This window comes from Amphiprion ocellaris, chromosome 5, assembly GCF_022539595.1.
Source record: "Amphiprion ocellaris isolate individual 3 ecotype Okinawa chromosome 5, ASM2253959v1, whole genome shotgun sequence".
NCBI classification, from domain to species: Eukaryota; Metazoa; Chordata; class Actinopteri; family Pomacentridae; genus Amphiprion; species Amphiprion ocellaris.
The window spans coordinates 7270286-7292607 of NC_072770.1; the positions used below are offsets into that span (position 1 = coordinate 7270286).

A 22322-nucleotide genomic window follows, 5' to 3' on the forward strand; every position below is an offset into this window, starting at 1 on the left:
CAGGACTTTATATTGCAGTGAAAAATGAGCCCACGGTGAATAATCATAACGACAAATGCAGAAACTGCTTGTGGTTCAGAAGGTTAAATAAAAAATTTTAAAAATTCAAAACTGAAAGTGAGTACATCCAAAATAACTTTAGGAAACCTTCACTCTGTATGCAACTAACGTGTAGAGCAACATTGAGTTAAGATATAGGTCTGTAAACAGTGAGAGATGTCTGCAACATACAGTTTAGGTACTAATCTCATCATTCACCTTCCAACAATCTCATCACTCAACTCTTTAAGTACCATTTGACTATTATCATTAAGAAAAGTTGGGAAATACAGTGAAAAAATGATGTAGATTGTTAATAATTAGTATTGGGCTTCAAATTTACTGCATTTGGCTTGTCTAGTCTGGTAAAAAGATTGCTGACAGCAGCAACAATCGGTGCTGTTGCAAGTGAAACATCTGTAGACCTGACACAGTACACTGTAAATGAGTTTTCTCAGTCTATTGCAACAATTATCAAAGTTTGACTTTCATGAACAACCTCCCTTTCCCGCTTATGTCACCTAGGATCGACTGCAAGTGTTGATTGTTACCGCTGACGTAAGGTCCCAGAGGCATCTGACTGTAGTTGACCATCGGCTGTCCACCTGGTCCTCTGAAGCCTCCACCAAAGCTGCTGCCGTACATCTGTGAACAGCCAAACCCACCTTGGGCAAAAGGCTGACAAACAAACAAAAAAACAGAAATGCAAGAAGACTACATGACTGATTGATAGGAAAACAAGAAAAGCACTAAGAGTGCAGTCCTCTGCCAAGGCTGTTCATTTCTCCGAATCGCATTGTCAGAAATACAGCATATTTTTTATCGATGTTATCGATGATCAGAAATCATGGCAACATAGAATTTGGCCATTTAATATAGATGTACCAACAAACAAAATGACCTTGCGCTGTGCACAAGCGTGTGTTACGCATCTGTACATTATGTATGGATACCGAATCGCGTGACCTAAATATGTAGTGGGCAGTGGGAATTGATGGGACTTGGAAACGCCCCCGCTATTTAATCAGTTGTTCCTTGTATAATTTCCAACGGATAAGTCCCGATAAGTCTGCAGCGGTTTGTAGTAGGCTCGCAATCATGTGATTATCAGCAGGCAACTGACGTAGTGTTCACTTGTTGTCATAGTTACAGTGACGCCGTGGTGCTATCTCGCAATGATATGGAAATCCTTAACAAATCTGCAGATCCAGACTATAAGCCGCATCACTGCCAAAATTTAATGAGGTGGTCCTTGTGTCATTTCTGACCTTCCCGGAAAATTTCATCCAAATTCGTTATTCTGTTTTTGAGTAATTTTGTGCACAGACAGACAGACAAACGTACGCCAATCGTTACATAACTCCGCCGCAATCCTTTGCGGAGAAATAACTAGTTATCCCATCTGTGTTTATAGTGAACTACTATATTGATGCTTCAACACAACATTTCACAGGTTCGAGCTGCTCTGCCAGAGTTAAGCAACAAGTAAACATGTAAAAAACCCGAGGAAAGCAAGCCCAAGGTTACACCAAGAGTTGGTATAGCAGCTAAAAGAGCCATATCAGAACACGGTCAATCGGACTACTTGATTGTGTGTGTGCGTGTGCGTGTGTGTGTTAAATCCTTTGGGAGCAAAATGTGGAGCTCAGTGGTGAAAGCAAACAACTAAAGGGAGATTTTTTTCCCCTCCTCATTGCACCTGAGGAGACTGTTCCATGGGGAATATTGGGTCTGAGTCTCCTCGGGTTTTTTAAAGAATAATGCGGTTGCTGAGTCGTGACCACCGAGAGCTTCAAAGCTTTTAGGCCACGGTGTTTTTATTTCTTAAACTTACAAAGCCCTGTTGTGCATTTTAGTGAACCTTGTTTCCTCCTCCTTTTGAATTTTGGTCCTAAAATTGGCTGTTTTTTGAGTCATTAAAGAGAATTTTATGAAGCTTCTTGACTGTCATTCTACCTGCTGTGGTGGAGGTTCGCTGCCTCGGCTGGTGAGGCGGCTCAGGATGCTCCTCTCAGACATCTGCAGACGGGCTGACACCGGCGGGATCCTGGACAACATGTTGGGAAGTCGTGTCACATCTGCTTTCATGTCACTCAGAAGTTCCTCCAGCTGGTTCAGAACTGTGAGAACACGGGAGCACACAAGAGTAGTTGTACTTACATTAACGCTGAGTTAATTCCTGCACATAAACAACACGAATGAGACAAAACACATGAAAAAGTTGAGCAAAATCCTTTTGAAAATTACTGTGAGCCTCATATCAATAAAGATGCTAATTAATTGTTTGATCAAGGACCTGAAATCAACAACTGCCAAGAACTGAATGGCATAACATTTTTCACTGGCAAATAAATCAACAAGGGTCACACGAAACATAATTTTGAAGCAATTTTATCATTTACATCATGAAACACCTGAATTTTATGCCGTCTTTGGCCTCTTCCCAAACTTTTCATCCTACTAATCAGTGTAAGCATGTTTTGATGGTGAGTCAAATTAGCATAAAATGAAACCAGTGTGTCGAACAGGATCTTTTTTACTGGATGCCTGTTCGAAGCTCTTCACATTACAGTGGTGTGAAAACATCTGTTTGCACTTGCTTTGGCACATTTACCGTCTGGATGGATAAACCGTAATCCACCTGAAATCATCTACGTTTTAAGGAATTTACAACAGAGCAGCAGCATTTTGGAACAAGAAAATGCATTCAAAAAAAAGGTTAAAAATTGTTTTAGTGTACTGGCAGATTTTTTTAGAGAATGAGATGAATACTGGAGCGACAAAAAAAGGATTCAATAAAAGACATTTTTTTCAGTGTTGCTACAGCAATTACAGTGCTGCATTGATTTTTCACTAGTTAAGCTTTATTCGAATAAAATAACCCTGTGCACACCCACACCAAGAGAAAAAAGAAAAGCACGGTACTCTGCCAAGACTGCTAAGTCGTTGGATCATTTCCAACGGATGAAATCTTTAAAAGATTTGTGGCAGAAATCACGTCACTATAGAATGTGTCCATTTAACATAGATGTACCCACAAACAAAATGACCTTGCGCTGGGCACAGGTGTGTGTTATGCATGTGTATGTTATGTATGGATACCTATTCGTGTGACCTAAATATGTAGCGGGCAGTGAGAATTGATGGGACTCAGAAACACCTCCACAATTTAATCAGTTGTTCCTGTTCCTTCTATCATTTCCGATGGATAAGTCCCAATACGTCCACAATGGTGGCTTTGTAGGAGGATCACAATCATGTGATCATCAGCAGGCAGCTGATGTAGTATTCGCTTGTAGTCATAGTTACAGTGACGCCGTGACGTTATTTATAACAAATCTGTGGATCCTGAATATAAGCCACATCACTGCCAAAATCGAATCACTTGGTCCTTGTGTCATTTCTGACCTTCCCTTAAAATTTAATCGAAATCCATTAATCCGTTATTGAGTAATGCTGTGCACAGACAGACAAACGTACGCTGATCGTCACATAACTCCGCCATTCCTTGGCGAAGTAATAACAGAGCCAAGTATTGCATGTAAAATGTTTTGCTGACTTCATTCAGTGTAATATTTATCATTCCAGGATGATTTTTACGTGTTTAAACTTAAAAATTAGTTCATATCACAACACAGCATGCATGAATCAGTAACTTTGCCTGTAATAACTCATCTGTGCACGATTATTCTGCTTATTTACCAGCATTGAGCACCTGAGCTACAGCTACAAATGTTGCTATTTTTGAGAGTAGACCGCAGACCTTTGTGCAGCACAGCGTTGGCAGGCTTGTTCCCAGCTAGAGACTCTTTGGACAGGTGCTGGTGGGACTCTGCCAGACATTCGACCTCAGCGAAGCGAGTGTTGAGAGCCATGGCCGGGTGACTGGGGTCCTGGGTCATATTCAGGTAAGCCGCCCGCCGCAGCTGCTCCTCGATCACCAGAGCCTGCTCCAACAGCTAGCGGGGAGAAAGAGAATGAAGCACAGGCATGACAGACATAATAAAAAGCGTTAAATCCTTGAATTATTTCAGCATTCAGTTGTCTTTAAATCAGTCAGCAATTGCCTTAAAGCGGCGAGCCAGGAATTTGTTCTTCATCTCTAGGTAGTTGCCCTTATGCATCTCTGTCTTGAAGGGCTCATTCAGAATCGCATAACGCGGGTCATTCTGAATGTCTTGCCAGCGAGCATAGCCATGTCTGAAATAGATTCTCGGTCAAGGGAAACAAATGGGAGCACAGAAAGCTCATAAAATTCTTCAAAAGGAAGAAGCAAAGCTGGATCTGTGAAAAGCCTAGTTTTCTATCACTCCTCACTAGTATAAATATCAGGTCTTCAGCTACAGCTCCCTCATGTCACAAGCAATTACACTACTTTGCCAGATGCTGAGCTTCTCGCCGTTACATCTGGGAGAGGATACGTTACGATGCCAGCCAACAGCCAGTAGTCATGGCGACGGTGCCAGATGTCATGCATCTTTCCAGAAGACAGCGCCGCTCGCTCCTCCGTTTGCCACAGGGTGTGTAACTCTGACAGTGGAAGGAATAAAGACAGACAGTTTTTACAAAAAAAACACAAAGTGACGTTCAGGATGTTTCCAGCACTTAAAGAGAAGAAAGAGCATTTTAGCTAACACAAACAAGATTCATGGCAAAACATAGTTCTTTCAATATGGAACCTGAAACCAACAGCCTGCAGTGAGACTCTTAAGAGCCTAAAGCTGAGGTGTATTAAAGAAAGAAAAGATGAACACTCATATCCAAGATGCAAACTTCACTCTAAAGTCTGAGAGCAAAGACAGCTGTCTCTCTTTGCTGAAATTTAGAGACTCAGAGCATCTCCTAGTGACTTTTCTACTCTTAGGCAGTGACTTTGAGAAGGATTTCCAGTAATGAGACCAAAAACATACAAAAAATATATTCATTTAAGTGTCAGTTGTTTCATTATTCTTGCCTGTTTACACTCTTCATGTTAAAGATTTAAATTACATTTCTGTAAAAGCTGAGCTGTACAATATTTCACAGCAGTATCATCAAAATGAGTTGATACAACTGCATACATAAAACATTATATCATTATATACACTACAGTTCAAAAGTTTCGGGTCACTTAGAAATGTCCGTTTTGTTTTTTTTTTAAACTTTTTTTCAATGAAGATAACATTAAATGAATCAGAAATAGAATCTAGACATTGTTAATGTGCTAAATGACTATTCTAGCTGGAAACAGCTGATTTTTAATGGAATATCTACATAGATTTAAAATGAAGCAGCTTTGAAATAAAATAATCACAGTGATTAGAAAATGTCTTAACTGGGTTCTTGATATCACTTGCAATATTTTAAGTGATTATGCACTGAGATATACTCACTTATGTTGGAGAAGATAATAATAAAAAATGAAGCTCTGAATCACATTTTAATGTTCCATGAATACAGACGACTCCAACCTTAAAACCTTCGGTCCACACATACTGTAACCTACATTTCTCTTATTTATCAAAAAACACAAACATAATTTAGCAGTGAAACTGTGATTTAACAGTGAAGCCACAGAATATCTGACCAGTAGGTCTGGACATCCAATATGGTGTATTTTGTCACATAATCAAAGGTGGCCTTTCACATTTGTGGACTGATTGAATCCTAATGACTCGATGATGACACTGTGTTGTTATTGCCCTGTTTCTGTAACTTGTGTGACCAGCTTGTAAGCAAAAAAACTGGATGACTGTCCATACTGTGTGTTATTCTTTATGGTCTAAAATCTGTCTGTCACTTTTCTAAAACTGAAGAAAGTAAGCTGACCAGAAGACAGAATCCTTATTCAGTTTTACATCAAGTTACTGCTCTAACATCAACAGAACTGCATCTGGTTTCAGCCAAACAATTCGCCTTTTTTTGTAGTTTTAGTGTTTTATCAGAAATGATGAATCAATCAGAATGGAGTTGAATACTAACTGTGAAACTTTAATGCTCACTCATGAGAGAATTCAGTTCACAAGTTCATCTTTGGAGTACAGATTACTTAAAAAAACAAACATACAGACTTCCTTCCTACACTCTGCTGCTAACTCTGCTTGATGAATTTAGGATCAAAACTAATTCTGATGTGTTCTTACCTGTAAAACCTCCATCAGCGATATTGAACATGAACTTGGCTTTGAATCCATTCTTGTCCTCCTTCCTGCCCTCATCTATCTCATCCAAAGTGTCTTTGTCTCCATTTAATCGACCCTCTAATGCATCTTCACTCTTCACATCATCTGCAATAAATGGCAGAACAATTTCTTAAAAGTGATATCTATATAATAGGACTATATGGACAACTCATGGAGACTGCTTTGCTTTTAGTTACTGAGCCATTTGTACCTGGCTTATTTTCTTTGTCCTCAGATTTTGCCAGAGGAGAATCTGTGTTTCCTTTTTCGGAGGACTTCTCTGTTTCTTTGCATGGCTCCGCTGAGGACGACAGAGACAAAAAAGATTCAATGAACAGCCTTGCAGATGAATAAAATTAGCAGTACATGGGTTATGCAGCACTCACTCTTCGGTGAGGTATGACTGGATGGGAGCTCTGTCTGTTTGAGAGCAGAGTCTTTTGGGTTAGCAGATGGCTCGGTCTTTGTGGCGGGTGACTCAGTTCTGCTCCTCTCATCTCCTGTTTTCTCCTCTGAGCTGACTTTGCTCTCTTCACTGTCAGCTGCCTTCTCAGGTACAGTTGTCGACTCGGCGCTGGAAGCCTGCCGAGGGAAAAACCGACAGGGCAACAAGAGGAGAAAGAAGAAAGTTGTTAGAGGACAGAGAGATGAGTTAAAAAGGTGTCAGAGTTTGACAGAAATGTCTTCTGAGGATGATGAGTTATGGAAACAGCGTGATGACCCATGAGAAGTTAGACAAGACAATAAAGGAGAACAGAATGAAAGTGATGGGTAGAGGAGAATAAAAGGACGCACTTCCTGCTCTGACAGTTTCTTGCTGTCTTGCTCTGTGGTCTCCTTGTCCTCAGCAGCACCCAAGAAAGACTCAGTCTTCTCTGCAATCACAAAATAATAACATCTCAGCTTTCGTTTTTTTTTTGTTTTTTTTTTGTTTTTTTTTAATCAAAAATGTGTCTTTGTGAGCATGAACTTCATCTTTACATCGAGATATAAAAATAAAACATGACCAGCACTTTGTTCTGACCTGGTGGGACGGGGGTGCCGGGCTGTGTGGCGACAGGGCTGGCTGGTACGGGAGTGTTGGGATCAGAGGACACACTCTCAGTCAGTTTCTTCAGCTCCATACCGATAGGAATCAGATCTGGAGAACTCAGCTTCCCATTTACATGCTCAAACTCTTGCACCTACAGAAAAAGAGATCAACTGTAATACAAAGATACTTCCAAGGGATGGCCTACTTTCTTCAAATAGGAGATCAGGAAGAACTCTATTGAAAAGAACATGTAGCACTGAATCATTTCTTACATTTTAATTTTGTCTGTAGCCTCATGCACCACTCAGTTCAATTTAGTTTGAATTTATTACATTTATTTGCCAGAGGCGTTGTACTAAAAAAAAAATCAAAAAAAAAAAAATCATAAATTCATAAATCTCATAGAAGAGTTGGACTCTTCTAGATGTAGCTACTTGGTAGTTTCCATCTGCAGTCCCTGACCAGGAGGACACAAACATTAACATCCAAAAAATTTAATTAGTCTTTTCATTCTAATGAATACAAATAAAAGCAAAATACAATAAATACTGAACAGTGTTTACTATGTGTAGATTTACACTGAATCATCACATTAATTAGTAGAGATAATAGGAAACACAAATGCAGCTGTTTAGAGTGTAGTAGAGATAGCCAATATCACATATGGCCAACATACCTGACTGCTGCTACACAACAAATTCATTGATTAATATTTGGTTAGCATACTCACTGTAAATGAATACTATTAGCTCTGAAAAATATTCAGCTATACTTTACATAGATCAACAAGAAAAGCACTCCAAGCAAAGGTTGCTCATTCCCCTATGTGTCCTTGTCAGAAGTGCAGCATATTTTTGTAGAAATGCAGCATTTTTTTTTTATTAGTTATTGATGATCAGAAATCACGTCACCATAGAATGTGTCCATTTAACATAGATGTACCCACAAACAAAATAAGCCTGCACTGAACACAGGTGTGTTATGCATGTCTACATTATGTACAGATACCGAATCACATGACCTAAATATGTAGCAGGAAGCGGGAATCAATGGGACTCGGAAACACCCCCACTATTTAATTTATTGTCCCTTGTCTAATTTCCAATGGATAAGTCCCGATAAGTCCGCAATGGTTGATTTGTAGTGGGATTGCAATCATGTGATCGTCAGCAGGCAGCTGACTTAGCGTTCACTTGTTGAGTGACACCATGCTGCTATCTCACAATGATACAGAAATTCCTAACAAATCCGTGGATCCAGATTATAAGCCGCATCACTGCCAAAATCTAATCACTTGTTCAGACCTTTCCTGAAAATTTCATCCAAATCCTTTATTCTGTTTTTGAGTAATGTTGTGCACAGACAGACAGACAGACAGACAGACAGACAGACAGACAGACATAATTCTGCTGCGTTCCTTAGCGGAATAATAAAATTAGAATAGAATTCACAGAAGCACACACATCTCTCTGAGATGCACACACATGGCAAACAAATCTAAAAACTAGAAATGTTTCTACCTAAGGAGTGTTCTTTCTCTGCTTCTGCTAGACAGGTTAACCTGCTTTTTCTCATAGTGTTCCAGCCTGAGACCTGGTGTTCTGTGTGGAACATGTCTTTGGCTGAGTAACCACTACCTTTTTCCTGACAAGGGACATGACTCCGATCCTGGTAAGAACATGCTGACGAGACAGCCCCTCGCGGGGGACTCCATCAGCAAAGGTCTCCGCTCCGTCTGCCCCCGGCTCACATAAATGTCTCATGAAAAGAGACACGTAGGCCCTGAAGAACAAAGACATTTTACAGTAGACATAAGAAGAGAAATTTCTTAAAGGTTACCTCCATTAACAACACCAACATCACATTTCAAATTGTTGTTAGGAACTGAAGGGGTAGAAATACTGATAAGGCAGGCACAGCAGTAGCTCTAGCAGGAGAAGCACTTACAGCATTAGAGGTAGTAGTGTTTTGAATGAGGATTAATACACTACCAAAAGTTTGGAGTCACTTAAAATGTCCCTTATTTTGAAAGAAAGACAGTTTTGTTCAATAAATATAACATTAATCAGGAATCCAGTCTAGATATTTTTAATGTGGTAAATGTCTATTCAAGCTGGAAATGGCTGATTTTGAATGGAATATCTACATAGGGGTATCGAGGAACATTTCCATCCATCACTCCTATGTTCTAATGCTACATTGTGTTAGCTAATGGTGTTGAAAGGCTAATTGATGATTAGAAAACCCTTGTGCAATTGTGTTTACACATGAATAAAAGTGTGAGTGTTCATGGAAAACATGAAATTGCCCGAGTGACCTCAAACTTTTGAACGGTAGTGTATGTGTGCATTATATTAATATTATTAACATGGAAAGTGTAGCATATTGTTCAGAGTGACGGTAGTAGAGGTCAAGGAAATTTGAGTTTTAGCAACCTGGGGGGGAGTTTATTGTCTACACTTAAAAAACTTTGAGATTGTGGATGGTTTATAAGTTCAAATATTTAAATCTGACTTCTACTGACCCAACAAAATACTGAATTTATGGAGGATTTAGTACTTCGTTTATGACTGATGGCTTTAAAATTTTAGATGATGGGAAATACATTTTAGAGAAAAAATCATTTTATGGGAAATACATTTTAGAGAAAAAATCATTTTAAAGCCTAAATAAAAAAGAACAATACAGATCCTGGTTAGAGAAGTAGTAGAATAAAGAATACCAGAAATAGTGGCAGTATTACTACTAGTAAGTACAGTGGTAGCAGCACAAATTGTAGTACAAATAGATGGTTTTGTGTCATTAGCAGCAGTAGTCAAGTGTGGAGAATTTACTTTAGAAACAGTAAACACAAGTCAAAGCTACTTGCATTTAGTATGTGAATTTTTTTGCTGTCATGTCCTTGACTGGTTCATTCTAAAATGAAAGATCCCTGAAATTGGCAACATGGGCAACCTTGACATGAGCATTCTGAGCTTTGCTTCAGGCTGAAAAAACAGAGTGTTAACAGTTAGGAAATGGCCCAGAGCTGCCTCTTCACATAAGGGTAGGAGGCTATTGACTAAAATTGTTAGCTTAGTCAAGTAACACTAATTAATGCCACAAAGTTTAAGTATAAAAAGTGTTAGGGCACCACCTGAACTCTCGCTCACTCTTCCCTCTCAGGTCCCGAACCAGCCAGTGAGAGTTAAAAGCATCCTGAGGAGGCATGCCCCAGCGCATGATAGCATTGAGGAAGGCTTTTCTCTGGCGAGCGTTGAACCCCAGGACCTTGTAATGACGATAAAAAGAAAACATATGTGAAAGAGAATATGCAGGGCAAAAGGTCAAAAAGTGAGACAAAAGGTTACATGTTTCACACTGTGAGAACAATGTGACAATTTATTGATCCTAATTGTGTCCTTGTTTGCTCTTTTCCACAGAGGACTGAAGTAGAATCAACAGCGCAGCAGTGATGTTTGATGGCATGTTGCCAAAAAGTGACCCAAAATTTCCTCCTTGTAAGCACAACATACAGAATGAGGGATCCTAGAGGGACCCCTTGTGTCCATTGTTGCAGACAGATAATAATGTATACATGAGGACATCCTGTAGAGGAGAATGACCTGGAATTCATACCTCAATGCTGCCTCCAACTCGGGCCAGTAAGGGCGGCAGAGGTTTGTCTTTCTCGCTCTTTAGCTGCCGACGAGACTGTCTGCGTCCACCTACAAACAACAAAACCACGTGCACTGTTAGAAAGACGGGCTAATTTAATTACAACCCTGATAAGTGGTAATTTGTGTGATTAATTCTATTACCACGGCTTAAAGTTAAATGAGGTTAATGATGTTTTTTGATGCTTACCTTCAGGCCTCTCCTCGAAATCTTCGTCCTCGTCCTCGGACCCCACGGAGTACTCCGACTGATTGTCTGAAAGATCATCCTGCCATTCTGAGCCACACATCAAAGAGAAACAGTACATTGTGTTCGCTTCTGTTGGTGGCCACCTGAGGGCGCCATGGCACTGCAGATTACTACAGACCACTACAGCTGTGCATGCACATAATGTAGCACTTCTGTCCTCTGGAAGTGAGGTGAGAGTTGACAACTATGGCACACAATCACTTTAACTTAGAGTGTACTCTAAGCCACAATGGGCTCTGAAATCTTTGCACACTCTTGCAAAGTTCAACAATGGGACAACTGCAGCAGACGTCAACTGCTGAACTACTTTGAAGCCCATTGAATAAACTAACATAAAAGCATGAGCTGTAAGTGAGCTTCGGGCCAGTAGAACACGTTCTATGGCACATATAATAGAGGCCAACAGCTCTTGTTAAGAATTGCAACATAAGAGGCTACACCCAAATGATCCCGTGTTGAGATAACGTCCCACTGTTGCCTCACTGATAACACTAAGCATGCGAGAGCTTGTTCAGGCAGCTTCAGCACCACTGTTTCGTTAGTGAATCAGCCAAACATTAAAGGTGATCATGATGCTTCAATGCAAGAGTTTGTTGTTGTACAGACACAGTTTCTGATTGTGTCACTTAAATTATCACACTAAAGCAATCTGGTCCTGTCATTACAAAATTAGATCTAGCACTATAGGCACTGGGCTGAACAATTAATCAATCTTACATTTAAAATTGTAATTTGAAACAACGCAATAGATTATGGATATACAATACAAGGTGTGGCTATTAAATAATGAGACTAATGTTGTAGTTCAATTTTACTGAAACTTTTCAGGGGTTGATTATGCTTGCCCATTTATCCATTATACTACGTTGTACCGGTGTAACAGGCCAGATTAAACCCCCGGCCAAAGTATACCCAGGTATACTCCGGCCTGGTCCAGTTTATACCTGGGTATACTTTGGACTAGGCCAATTTATACCCTGGGGGCTAAAATAGCCTAGCCCAGAGTATACCCTAAAATATATCCCATGTTTGATTGATGTAATGAGATTACATCAATCAAATGAATTTTATCTTAATTTAAACAAAAATCAATGAAATTGCATCAAACATTTTAGGCAAAAAATACTATGAGATATTGTGCTGATGGAATGGTTTGTTTAAGCAGAAATTAAGCCAATCTTAATTCAAGCACAATACAAAAGTAATATAAATATATATTTGACTGAAATCAGTTATACAGTAAGAATTGAAGTTAACAACAGCCAATGTTGATCTTCTTTGATAATGATTTGCTTACAGCATAATTGTATCTTAGCATGCAATTCATTTTTTCCTTTGATTTGAACTTTTTTCAATTTCAACTATCTTAAGGCCATTCTAGTTATGACCTGTCATAATGATTTGCTTGCTGAGCATACCTCTTTGCAAAAAAGAAGAAAAAAGAAAAACCTTAAGTAACTTAACAATTAAAAGTTTAACATGCTTAATCTTTATGTGTCAACAGGTACAAACCAGGTACAAAACCTTGGCCAGAGTATACCCCGGGGTATACTTTGGACAGGGGGTTAATCTGGCCTGTTATACCAGCATTTGTGCTGTGGTTTTGACTGGCATATGCAGTGTTGCTCTTGTCACATTTTTACTCAGTACTGCTTTAATTTTGGCAATTTCTCAAATGTGAGATAGAAAATCAAGGGATTTAGCTGAAATTTCATGATTTTAAGCCCAGATCTGTCAAATTTTCCCTTTGGAACCACAGATGAGTAGTTCAAAGACTGCAGGAAAGTTGAAACACCAAGGTTTCAGTTTGTTCATACAGTTTAGTGGCTCCGCTAAATGGTGCAATTTTGGCAATTTATAATTTTGACAATTTATAAACACAGCATGCCTTTCAAAACTGACAGTGGATTTTATATTCAGAGGGTCAATAGCCACACCTCTGCACATGTGACCCGGTGTTTAAACCGTCATGTCAATGCTTTTAAAAATCTATTACGCTGTGAATTTTGATCAAAAAAATAAATAAATAAATTGAAAATTAAACTGCAATTGCAATATTTGTAAGAAAAATCGCAATTACATATTTTCCCCGTAACATTCAGCCCTTGGACACATGACATATGCCTTTATAATAATGGCAGATTTAAGTGACACATTTCAAGTTTCATTACAGATGTCTCACTTTAATATCTGTGAAGCAAAGCCAGACAAACACATCTGTGTAACTCAGAAATATCTGTAAGTAAAACAAATAAAGTCTTAATCTTTAAGATAATCTCTTCAGTGGTGATTAGTTAAATATAAAGTGTGTTGTCATGCAGGCAACAGCTCCTAGAATGCCACTTCAAAATGGAACATTTAGCTGTTGGAGGCAGTAATACACCTTGCAGCTGCTAAACTGCTGGAAAACCCTTTGAAGTCATGGAAAGGATTCATACAATGAACCCTAAATATGAGTCCACAGAGTGGCTTATTTAGAAAATAATGCCTTTTTTTTCTTAAGAATATGCCTTTGGCTCGCCTGCCTCCTGTCCACCAGCCAGCTGGTAAGCTGGTAGCTAACAAGCCAGAAAGCTCATTAATTCTGTATTCTTCTTCAAGGGTTCTCTTGTGTATTTCTGCTCATATTTAAAAATGGGCAGGAATGCAAAATTTGGTATGAACATTTAAAACTAGTGAGGCAAGCACAAAACATGGCAGTTGTTACCGCAATGCTGCCGAGAAATTCAGTATTTTCTGTTAGACAATCTTAAAGATTAAAACTTTAGCAGTAAGTCTCAGTAGAGGCACACGGCAAAACAGACATATGGGTGCTAATAGAGAAGCTGTGTGTGTTAACAGAGCCTACCTTGGTCCTCCTGGGTCGTATCGTTGTAGTTGACCTGCTTTCGGATGCGTTTGCCTTTGCCCAGGTTCCGGGCCAGATCTTCCTGCTGCTGCTCGTAGTGGTGGCGCAGGAGCTTCTCCCAGTAGTCTGGGTCCACGTTCTCCTCTTGTTTGATGATCTCCCGCTCCACCTCCTCCTGAACACAGACACAAAAAGAAATATCCATTATCTATACACCGCTTGATCCTCACTAGGGTCGCGGGGGGGGCTGGAGTCTATCCCAGCTGACTCGGGCGAAGGCAGGGGACACCCTAGACAGGTCGCCAGTCTGTCGCAGAGCTAAATATATAGACAAACAAGCACTCTCACATTCACACCTACGGGCAATTTAGAGTAATCAATTAACCTCAGCATATTTTTGGACTGTGGGAGGAAGCCAGAGTACCCGGAGAAAACCCACGCATGCACAGGGAGAACATGCAAACTCCATGCAGAAAGATGCCCGGGAAAGCCGGGACGCGAACCAGGGATCTTCTCGCTGCAAGGCGAAAGTGCTAACCACTACGCCACTGTGCAGCCCACAAAAAGAAATATTGATGGGAAATATAGCAGTAATAGGAATGATAGCACTAAAAAAAACAATGTAATTCCTGAGACAAAGGCAAAGATTGAGTCATTTATTAAATGCTGCTTTGACTTGAATTCATTATTATGACTGTGATATCAAATTCCACATGATGCATCATAATGCTATTGTCCTGGAAACTCAATTATTTATTATAGTTGTTGTAAAAAACATCTCAAACTACTTGTATTTCTAAATATGTCCTTGTGTTACAATTTGTCCTGAATCTCATGTTTCAATATTTCAGCATAAAATTATGTTATACCCTAATACCAAACAAAAAAGGTTTGGAACAACAAGGCTCAGGATCCCAGTGGGCCAATTACTAATTAAAATATCGCTGTGAGCTTATACATTAGGTTTTAGTGTATCTTTAAAAACAAAGTATTTACTGCATCCTTCAACATTTTGAAAACCTATTTCTTGTCCAATGTTAACTCTTTTATTGCTCCAGTAGCATCTTGTTATGACTCTTAGTAGCCTTGTCCTGTCCCTTATTGTGATGATCATGTATGTTATTTGGTTTGGTTTGTTTGTTCGGGCTCCTGATGATGATTAGGCTTGTTTGAGATACACAGGACCTGCACAGACTGGTTAGATTTCTGTCCGACTTGATCCCGACTCGCTCTGTTGTTATCAAACATAGGCAACGATAACATCATTAGATCAAGACGACTGCAGTTTTTGGAGCCAAGTGTTGCAGTTGCTCCTCTAGCTAATGCACAGACTCGGGGCAAGATGGGAAACATCTGGCTTTCACCTGATCTAACAGCTGATTGGTTTAGATGACTAAACAATATGACATCTGACAGAAACATTTCATTTTAGTTGATATACAGAGATTTTAATTTTATATACACTACCGTTTAAAGGTTCAATCAGGCAATTTCACGTTTTCCATGAAAACTCACACTTTTGCTCATGTGCTAACATATCTGCACAAGGGTTTTCTAATCATCAATTAGTCTTTCAACACCATTAGCTAACACAATGTAGCATTAGAACACAGGAGTGATGGTTGCTGGAAATGTTCCTCTGTACCCCTATGTAGATATTACATTAAAAATCAGCCGTTTCCAGCTAGAATAGTCATTTACCACATTAACAATGTCTAGACTGGATTTCTGATTCATTTAATCTTCATTAGACAAGGGCATTTCTAGGTGACCCCAAACTTTTGACCAGTAGTGTATACTGATTTTGAAGGCTTGTTCTACATGTGTGGTAGATGTTTATCAGCCAGACAATATGTAGTTGTAGTATATCAATACTGGGCTGATCTAATTCTTTAAGTATTTAGCAACTCCACTATTTCTGTCCAGGAAAGGGAGGATTGTTAAAATATCATCTGTACGGAGGTTTTAGTCCTGACAGTCTGAATATCTGACCTGACAGTAATGAAAGCTGCTGTCCTGTGTACTATTATATGATACTATTGTATTTGCTTTTTTATCATTATTTTCTCTTTATTTATACCATTTGAGAGGAACAGGTTTGGTCATTTGATTTACTTATACACAGTCCAAAACTGATGAGATGCTGATTTACAGGAGGATCCGTTTAAAATAAATGAACGATGCACAGACATCACAGACCACCTGCATACTATTTTTAAAATCTGCTCTATTGTAATTAAAACTATTGCAGAGTATCAACTCATATATGCATCAGATAACATTTTATTAAGTTTGTTTCTATAAGTTCCCATACAGACTGAAGCCTGCTGTGAATTTTACAGTAGGTGTTAACTTTTAGCTCCACTCCCTGATGCTGCCACCTGCTCTTGTCCACTTTCCAGTCATGGTTCACCTAAAATGAACCTGCTGACCCCTGTGAATTCTCCGCATTCCGCTCGTCATTCAGGCTGACTGGCCTAAAGCTCCAGCCCTCATTCCTCTCCTTGTTCCTCTCCTTGCTCTCATAAGGAGTTATGATTGATTGGATCGCTACCCAGCCATGTGCTCCAATCAGGCTGCAGCAATCATTACACCTGGGTTTAAAAGTGTACTTAACCTGTCAGTCTTGGCCACAGTAGTTTAATATGAGCAGCTCTCCTCTGTGCCTCCTGTTGTTCTAATGTATTCTTTGAAATTTTGAAACATTTGAAAGCAACCTGGTATTTTCTGTTAGCTGGTGGTTAGTTGTTGTCTTTGTGCTTTGCAGCCACTTAGCAGTGGATATTAGTTGCTCACAACTGTGTGGTTTGTGTAATGAGACACTCTATGACTACCTGCAGACTGGGCCAAATGTAGCTTTTCCACAACACCTACATTAAGTTAGAAATTCTTCTGTTGGGTTCTTTGTGTTGCAACTTCAGTAGGGAGTTTAGTTCTTTAATTTAGTTTTCTTGTGCAATTTGTTTAGCAAGTCAGAGCATTTTTCTGGATTGTATTTTTTTATTGGTTTTGCAACATTTAAATGCAGCCGTTTTACCCCCTTTGTGAATTATTGTACTGTGCAATAAATAACTGTACCACACCAAAAAGAACTGGGTTTATGTTCTTTTCTTTCACCCTAGAGCTGGGATATAACACGTCTTTTATAATGTCAAAACCTGTATTGCATACTTACGGTGTGCATAAGCGTCCTCAAGCACATGTTGATGAACACTGTGAAAATGGCTTAATAGCATGACATACAGGCAAAAGTACCACAGAGTGTCCTAAAAATAAGCATTATTTTAAAGTGTGTCATCGTGTTTCTTCAAGTTTCAGAATATAGCACATCGAACCAAACCGGGTCATGAATGAGATCTACAGTCTGCCAGCCATGTCTTTTTTAATTGTGTGTGATCCCAGTTGTGTGGCAGAAGATCACAGTTACGTTCTCACCTCTCCATCCTCCTCTTTTACCACATACTGAGCCACCTTGAAGGAGCTCAGGTACTCGTTCATGTTCTGAATCTCTGTGTCTTCAGTGGCATCCTGGCTGCGGTCCAACAGCTTCGAGATGGCGTCATCGTCGTAGTGAATCACATTGCCCTCCTCGCCATCCTTGTTATCACCTGTTGATGAGAAGCCATCTTACTTAGATAAGTAATAGGAGCCCCTTTGAGCAGACAAAAAGAATTTCACTTTTAACCTAAATATAAAGTTTAAAGCTCAGCGAGTTGCTGATTTTTGTGGAAAGGTGGATCATCAAGGACTGTTTTAAAAACACACATGAAAAAATTCTTTCTGAATGTCATTTGTCTAGTAACATTAAACAGTTTTATCAGTTAGAGTTTAAAGATCAAGTAGAGCTTTGAAACTTTTCTGAAATTTTTGTGGATCAAGCGTGAAAGCCTGAAACAAAAATGAGCAGCTAGAGCTAGATGGATTATGTTGATTTTGCCGTTTCTTACTTTAGAACAGTGTTGCTTTTTAACCAACAACTGAGTAAGGAAAAGATGGTTTTTACCTTGCTGACATGTTTCAGCCTGCAGTCTTACTCAGAGCGTCATCTGATGTGTATGACGTGTTGTTTTTATCAGGTGACCGGCCTGACAGATGTGTCAGAATCTGTCAGGCCGGCCACACCATCCGATGGTCTCTGGAGGATGGAATCCTCTAGAGACCAGCCTGACAGCCGACTCACAAGAACACAACAAGACAAAGCCAAACAAGAAAACTCAAAATCAGCCGCCACGGACCACTGCAAAAGAAATAATTACATTATGGGCTGGGACAAGAGGATGATCATAACATCGGAAGCTAACAAATACAAACAGTGGATTAAGGAGGCCATAGACATCAGCAAACGGGCGAGCAATTATGTGAACTGGGATGAGGGGGATACACCCTCTAACACACCTTGTAAATGTTATTAAGGTTTGAGTTCACATAATAAATAAGTTCATGTGGTTTTAATTTAATATTATAAATAGTATTTCATTGTTTGTAATTTGATGAATTAAATTAGTTAAAACAGTAAAAGGGTTTAATGTTCCATGTAGGAACTAAAGTTGCACGTTTTGGTTCCGCCACGGAATGAGAAAGGGACAGCATGATCGGAGGACAGGTTCCCGAGCCGATCTGGATACATTTAAGTGATTTCACGGACTGCAAAGACTTTAAGGACACTCTCATGACTGGCAGTGCAACGAAGTATCGTTTGTATATTTCTTTTGTTAATGTCTGGACAGCGACTGTTATCGAGAACTCTATTCTTAAAGTGTTTCTACTGTTCATGTATAATTACAGTTCTCACGATGTTAGCCTGATGTTACCCTGAAGTGAGCTTGGCACGAACCTGGCATGTAAGGATGAAATCGCTCCAAAGACTGTCATAAATAAACGCCCGTTCCAAAGAACTACCTGCGTCTGTCATGAAGAGAGTTACACCTGGGATTCCGTCCTCTAGAAACCACCAGATGGCGGGGGGCGTGGCCGGCCTGGCAGATTCTGACGGATCTGTCAGGCCAGTCACCTGATAAAAATGACACATCGTAACATGTCGGAGGAAGACTGCAGACGTGGTTGAAACATGTCAGTAAGGTAAAAACCATCTTTTCCTTGCTCAGTTATCAGTTAAAATTAATGCTATTCTAAAGCAGCTAGAGCTGTTGCTGTTGGTGCGTAGACGTACCCATGGTTCGTGCTGCCTCCATTTCATCTTTAAAAAGCTCTTCAGTGCCAAACTTGAGGATGTCGTCCAGTTCTTGCTTGGACATGGAGCCAGTTTTGGAGCCCAGTCCAGGCCGTACCACCAGGTGGGTCAGCATCATTTTCCTCTTCGCCACTTGAGTGATTCGCTCCTCTACTGAGCCCCGAGTCACGAAACGATAGATCATCACCTTCTTATTCTGGCCGATACGGTGAGCCCTGCTGAAAGCCTGGGAGAATAGGAAGACAGAGAAAGAGGAAAGAGACAGTTTTATAAGAAATGAAATCACAAACTGCAACAACTCATGCAAGAATCCATCATGTATTCTGTGAGAAACCAGTACTTGGATGTCATTGTGAGGATTCCAATCAGAGTCATAGATGATGACAGTGTCTGCACTGGCCAAGTTGATGCCGAGACCTCCAGCTCGTGTTGAGAGCAAGAAGCAGAACTGCTGTGCGCCTGGTGCTGTGACACAAAACAAAGCAGAGCATTGCATTGTGTGTACAAGAACATGTGAGTAAGTGAAAGCCAAGAGGAGGAAAACGTGCGACCACATCAACTCACACAAATAAATTCTGGAAAAAAATAAACTCACCATTGAAGCGGTCAATAGCTTCCTGCCTCAGGCCTCCAGTAATACCCCCATCAATACGCTCATATTTGTACCCCTCGAACTCCAGAAAGTCCTCAAGTAGATCCAGCATCTTTGTCATCTATAAACAAGATGGTATCTTGCTACAGTCAAACAGATTGGAATTGCTAAAACTGTACCTTCACTTAAAATGATATTTAATAACATCCCACAGCTAACACAGGCATTGGTGTCAATATAGATGGATTTTAAATGTTTCGTGGTCACTAGTCTTGCACAGTTAAACCGAACACCACGGTGCTATGTCTAGTTGCTCCTCATTACCATTCTGCTATAGGAGCAGAAACACTCTGGCTTGTATAAATTCCTTTTAACCAATCTCAGTTGGGTGCCTAGATAGCTCAACTGGTTGAGCTGGCAACCCATAAACAAGGGCTGTGTCACCGATGCAGTGGCATGGGTTCAATTCCAGCTCATGGCCTTTTGCTGCAGATCTTCTCCCTATTTTCCTGTCTGCCTTTCAACTATCCAATAAAGTCAACAAAAGGCCAAAAAAATAATAACTTTAAAAACAATCTCAGATATGCAGCGATGGTGTTCTGCAAAATAGTGATGGGGAGCTTGTTTGGTGAAACATTTGCATGCAGAGAAGCATCATTAAAAATGCTGCTTCACCATAACACACACAAGCTTTGTGCTCCTCAGCAAACTTGCTATTTTCACTGTATAGGTTTCTAGCTCAGATGTTATTTTCTGAAGCTAATGGGATTTTGAAAACACAGAGCGGAAATTGGAGGAGAAAGCTGATTGAAATGTGCGCCAGAAATAGCGTCATAGCGTGTTTCAGAATATTCTCCAATCAATGAAAGGTATTTTTTTCTAGGCAAGATACAATATTTATAGGACATTTACCTGGGAGAAAATAAGAACTCTGTGTCCTTCATCCTTGAGTTTCTTCAGCATTTTCTGAAGCAGTGTCAGTTTTCCTGAGGACTTCACCAGTAGGTTGCCATCATAAGAACCGTTGGGTAAAACAGGAGCCTCCTTCAAAACAAAAATCAAATCCAAGCATCAACTGGGGAAATGATAATCCATCAGCAATTGTGACTGATTGAGTAAACCCAGCGAGCAAATGAGGACAACAGTTTTTTAAGTGCAGGTTGATCTAAACAACAGCCATCGTGACATGTATTGAAACAAATGGAAGGGACAGATGTCTGTCCGTACCACAGCAGCCACAGGGAACAGGTAGGGGTGGTTGCAGCACTTCTTCAGATCCATCATAATGTTGAGCAGGGACACTTGGTTCCCTCCACCTTTGGAGTTCAGAGCCTCGAAATTTCGCGTCAAGATAAACTTGTAATATTTCCTGCAGGTCAGAGGTCAGATAGAGTCAGAAGAGCACAATGAAAATCACTCTTTGAAAAAAAACATCAGTATCGGTGAATGCCATATTCTAATTGTGATATAATTACGAGCTAGTGTCACTACGCAAAGGTACATTAACTAGAGAAGTGTTTGTTAAAATGCTAGTAGCATCTGCTCACTCCAGGGCGACTGTATGTTGAGTTGAGAACTCTTTCCAGGTAAATGTTTACATTTGTGATTACAATTTTTAACAAGAAAAGCATTCAAAGAGTGCAGTACTCCGCCAAGGCTGCTCAGTTGTTGTATGATTTCCAATGACCAATCCCGATAAGTCTAAATCTTTAATAAAAAATGACTTTACGCTGAGTACAGGCATGTTTTATGCATGTGTATGATATGTATAGATACCGAATCACGTGTGTAGCGGGCCTCGGGAATTGATAGGACTCGGAAACACCCCCACAATTTAATCAATCATTCTTGGTATCATTTCGGAAGGATAAGTCCTGATAAGTCCGCAGCAATGCATTTGTAGTTGCATTTGTAGTAGGATCAAAATTATGTGATCGTCAGCAGGCAGCTGACGTAGTGTTCACTTGTTGTCATAGTTACAGTGATGCCGTGCCGCTGTCTCGCAATGATACAGAAATCTTTAATGAATCCAGACTATAAGCTGCACCACTGCCAAAATCTAATCAGGTGGTCCTTATGTCATTTCTGAATTCCCTGAAAATTTCATCCAAATCCGTTAGTCCATTTTTGAGGAATGTTGCGCACAGACAAACAGATTAACAGACGGACAAATGTACACCGATCATCACATAACTCCGCCACATTCCTTGGCAGAGTAATAATACTTTTAGTGTTAGTTGTTTGCATTGGAATTTTAGATCCATCAGCCAGAATAGACAGCATTGACATGCAGTGGAAACTGTCTGCTCTGAACCCTATTTTTGTTATTTCCAGTCTTACTTCTGCATGGGACTGAGCTCCACTCTGACAATCAGTTCTGTCTTTGCAGGCATGTTCTTGAAGACATCAGCCTTCAGCCTCCTGAGCATGTGAGGCCCGAGCAGGTCATGGAGCTTCTTGATCTGGTCCTCCTTAGAGATGTCAGCAAACTCCTCCAGGAAGCCTTCCAGGTTACTGCGCAAAGAGAAAGAAATAATGAAGTTAATTTACAT

General features: G+C 40.0%; 1 protein-coding gene across 3 annotated transcripts in view; it reads right to left on the bottom strand.

Moving 5' to 3' along the window:
- Window positions 1-22322, bottom strand: part of chd5 (chromodomain helicase DNA binding protein 5) — a 51688-nt gene that overhangs the window by 3916 nt on the left and 25450 nt on the right. The window contains exons 18-39 of one of the 3 annotated variants that reach the window (XM_023291620.3): window positions 22111-22284; window positions 20998-21139; window positions 20683-20814; window positions 19774-19891; window positions 19519-19643; window positions 19158-19404; window positions 17423-17595; window positions 13988-14162; window positions 11080-11145; window positions 10852-10940; window positions 10370-10503; window positions 8871-9015; window positions 7225-7384; window positions 6996-7075; window positions 6587-6782; window positions 6412-6501; window positions 6162-6305; window positions 4461-4569; window positions 4107-4239; window positions 3803-3998; window positions 1996-2159; window positions 561-717 (exon numbers count right to left, since the gene is read on the bottom strand). In XM_023291620.3, coding sequence (XP_023147388.1) covers window positions 561-717; window positions 1996-2159; window positions 3803-3998; window positions 4107-4239; window positions 4461-4569; window positions 6162-6305; window positions 6412-6501; window positions 6587-6782; window positions 6996-7075; window positions 7225-7384; window positions 8871-9015; window positions 10370-10503; window positions 10852-10940; window positions 11080-11145; window positions 13988-14162; window positions 17423-17595; window positions 19158-19404; window positions 19519-19643; window positions 19774-19891; window positions 20683-20814; window positions 20998-21139; window positions 22111-22284 — 3149 coding nt within the window. Of the gene's footprint in view, window positions 1-560; window positions 718-1995; window positions 2160-3802; window positions 3999-4106; window positions 4240-4460; window positions 4570-6161; window positions 6306-6411; window positions 6502-6586; window positions 6783-6995; window positions 7076-7224; window positions 7385-8870; window positions 9016-10369; window positions 10504-10851; window positions 10941-11079; window positions 11167-13987; window positions 14163-17422; window positions 17596-19157; window positions 19405-19518; window positions 19644-19773; window positions 19892-20682; window positions 20815-20997; window positions 21140-22110; window positions 22285-22322 lie in introns of all 3 variants that reach the window. The other 2 variants (XM_023291619.3, XM_023291621.3) reach the window with 2 other exon arrangements.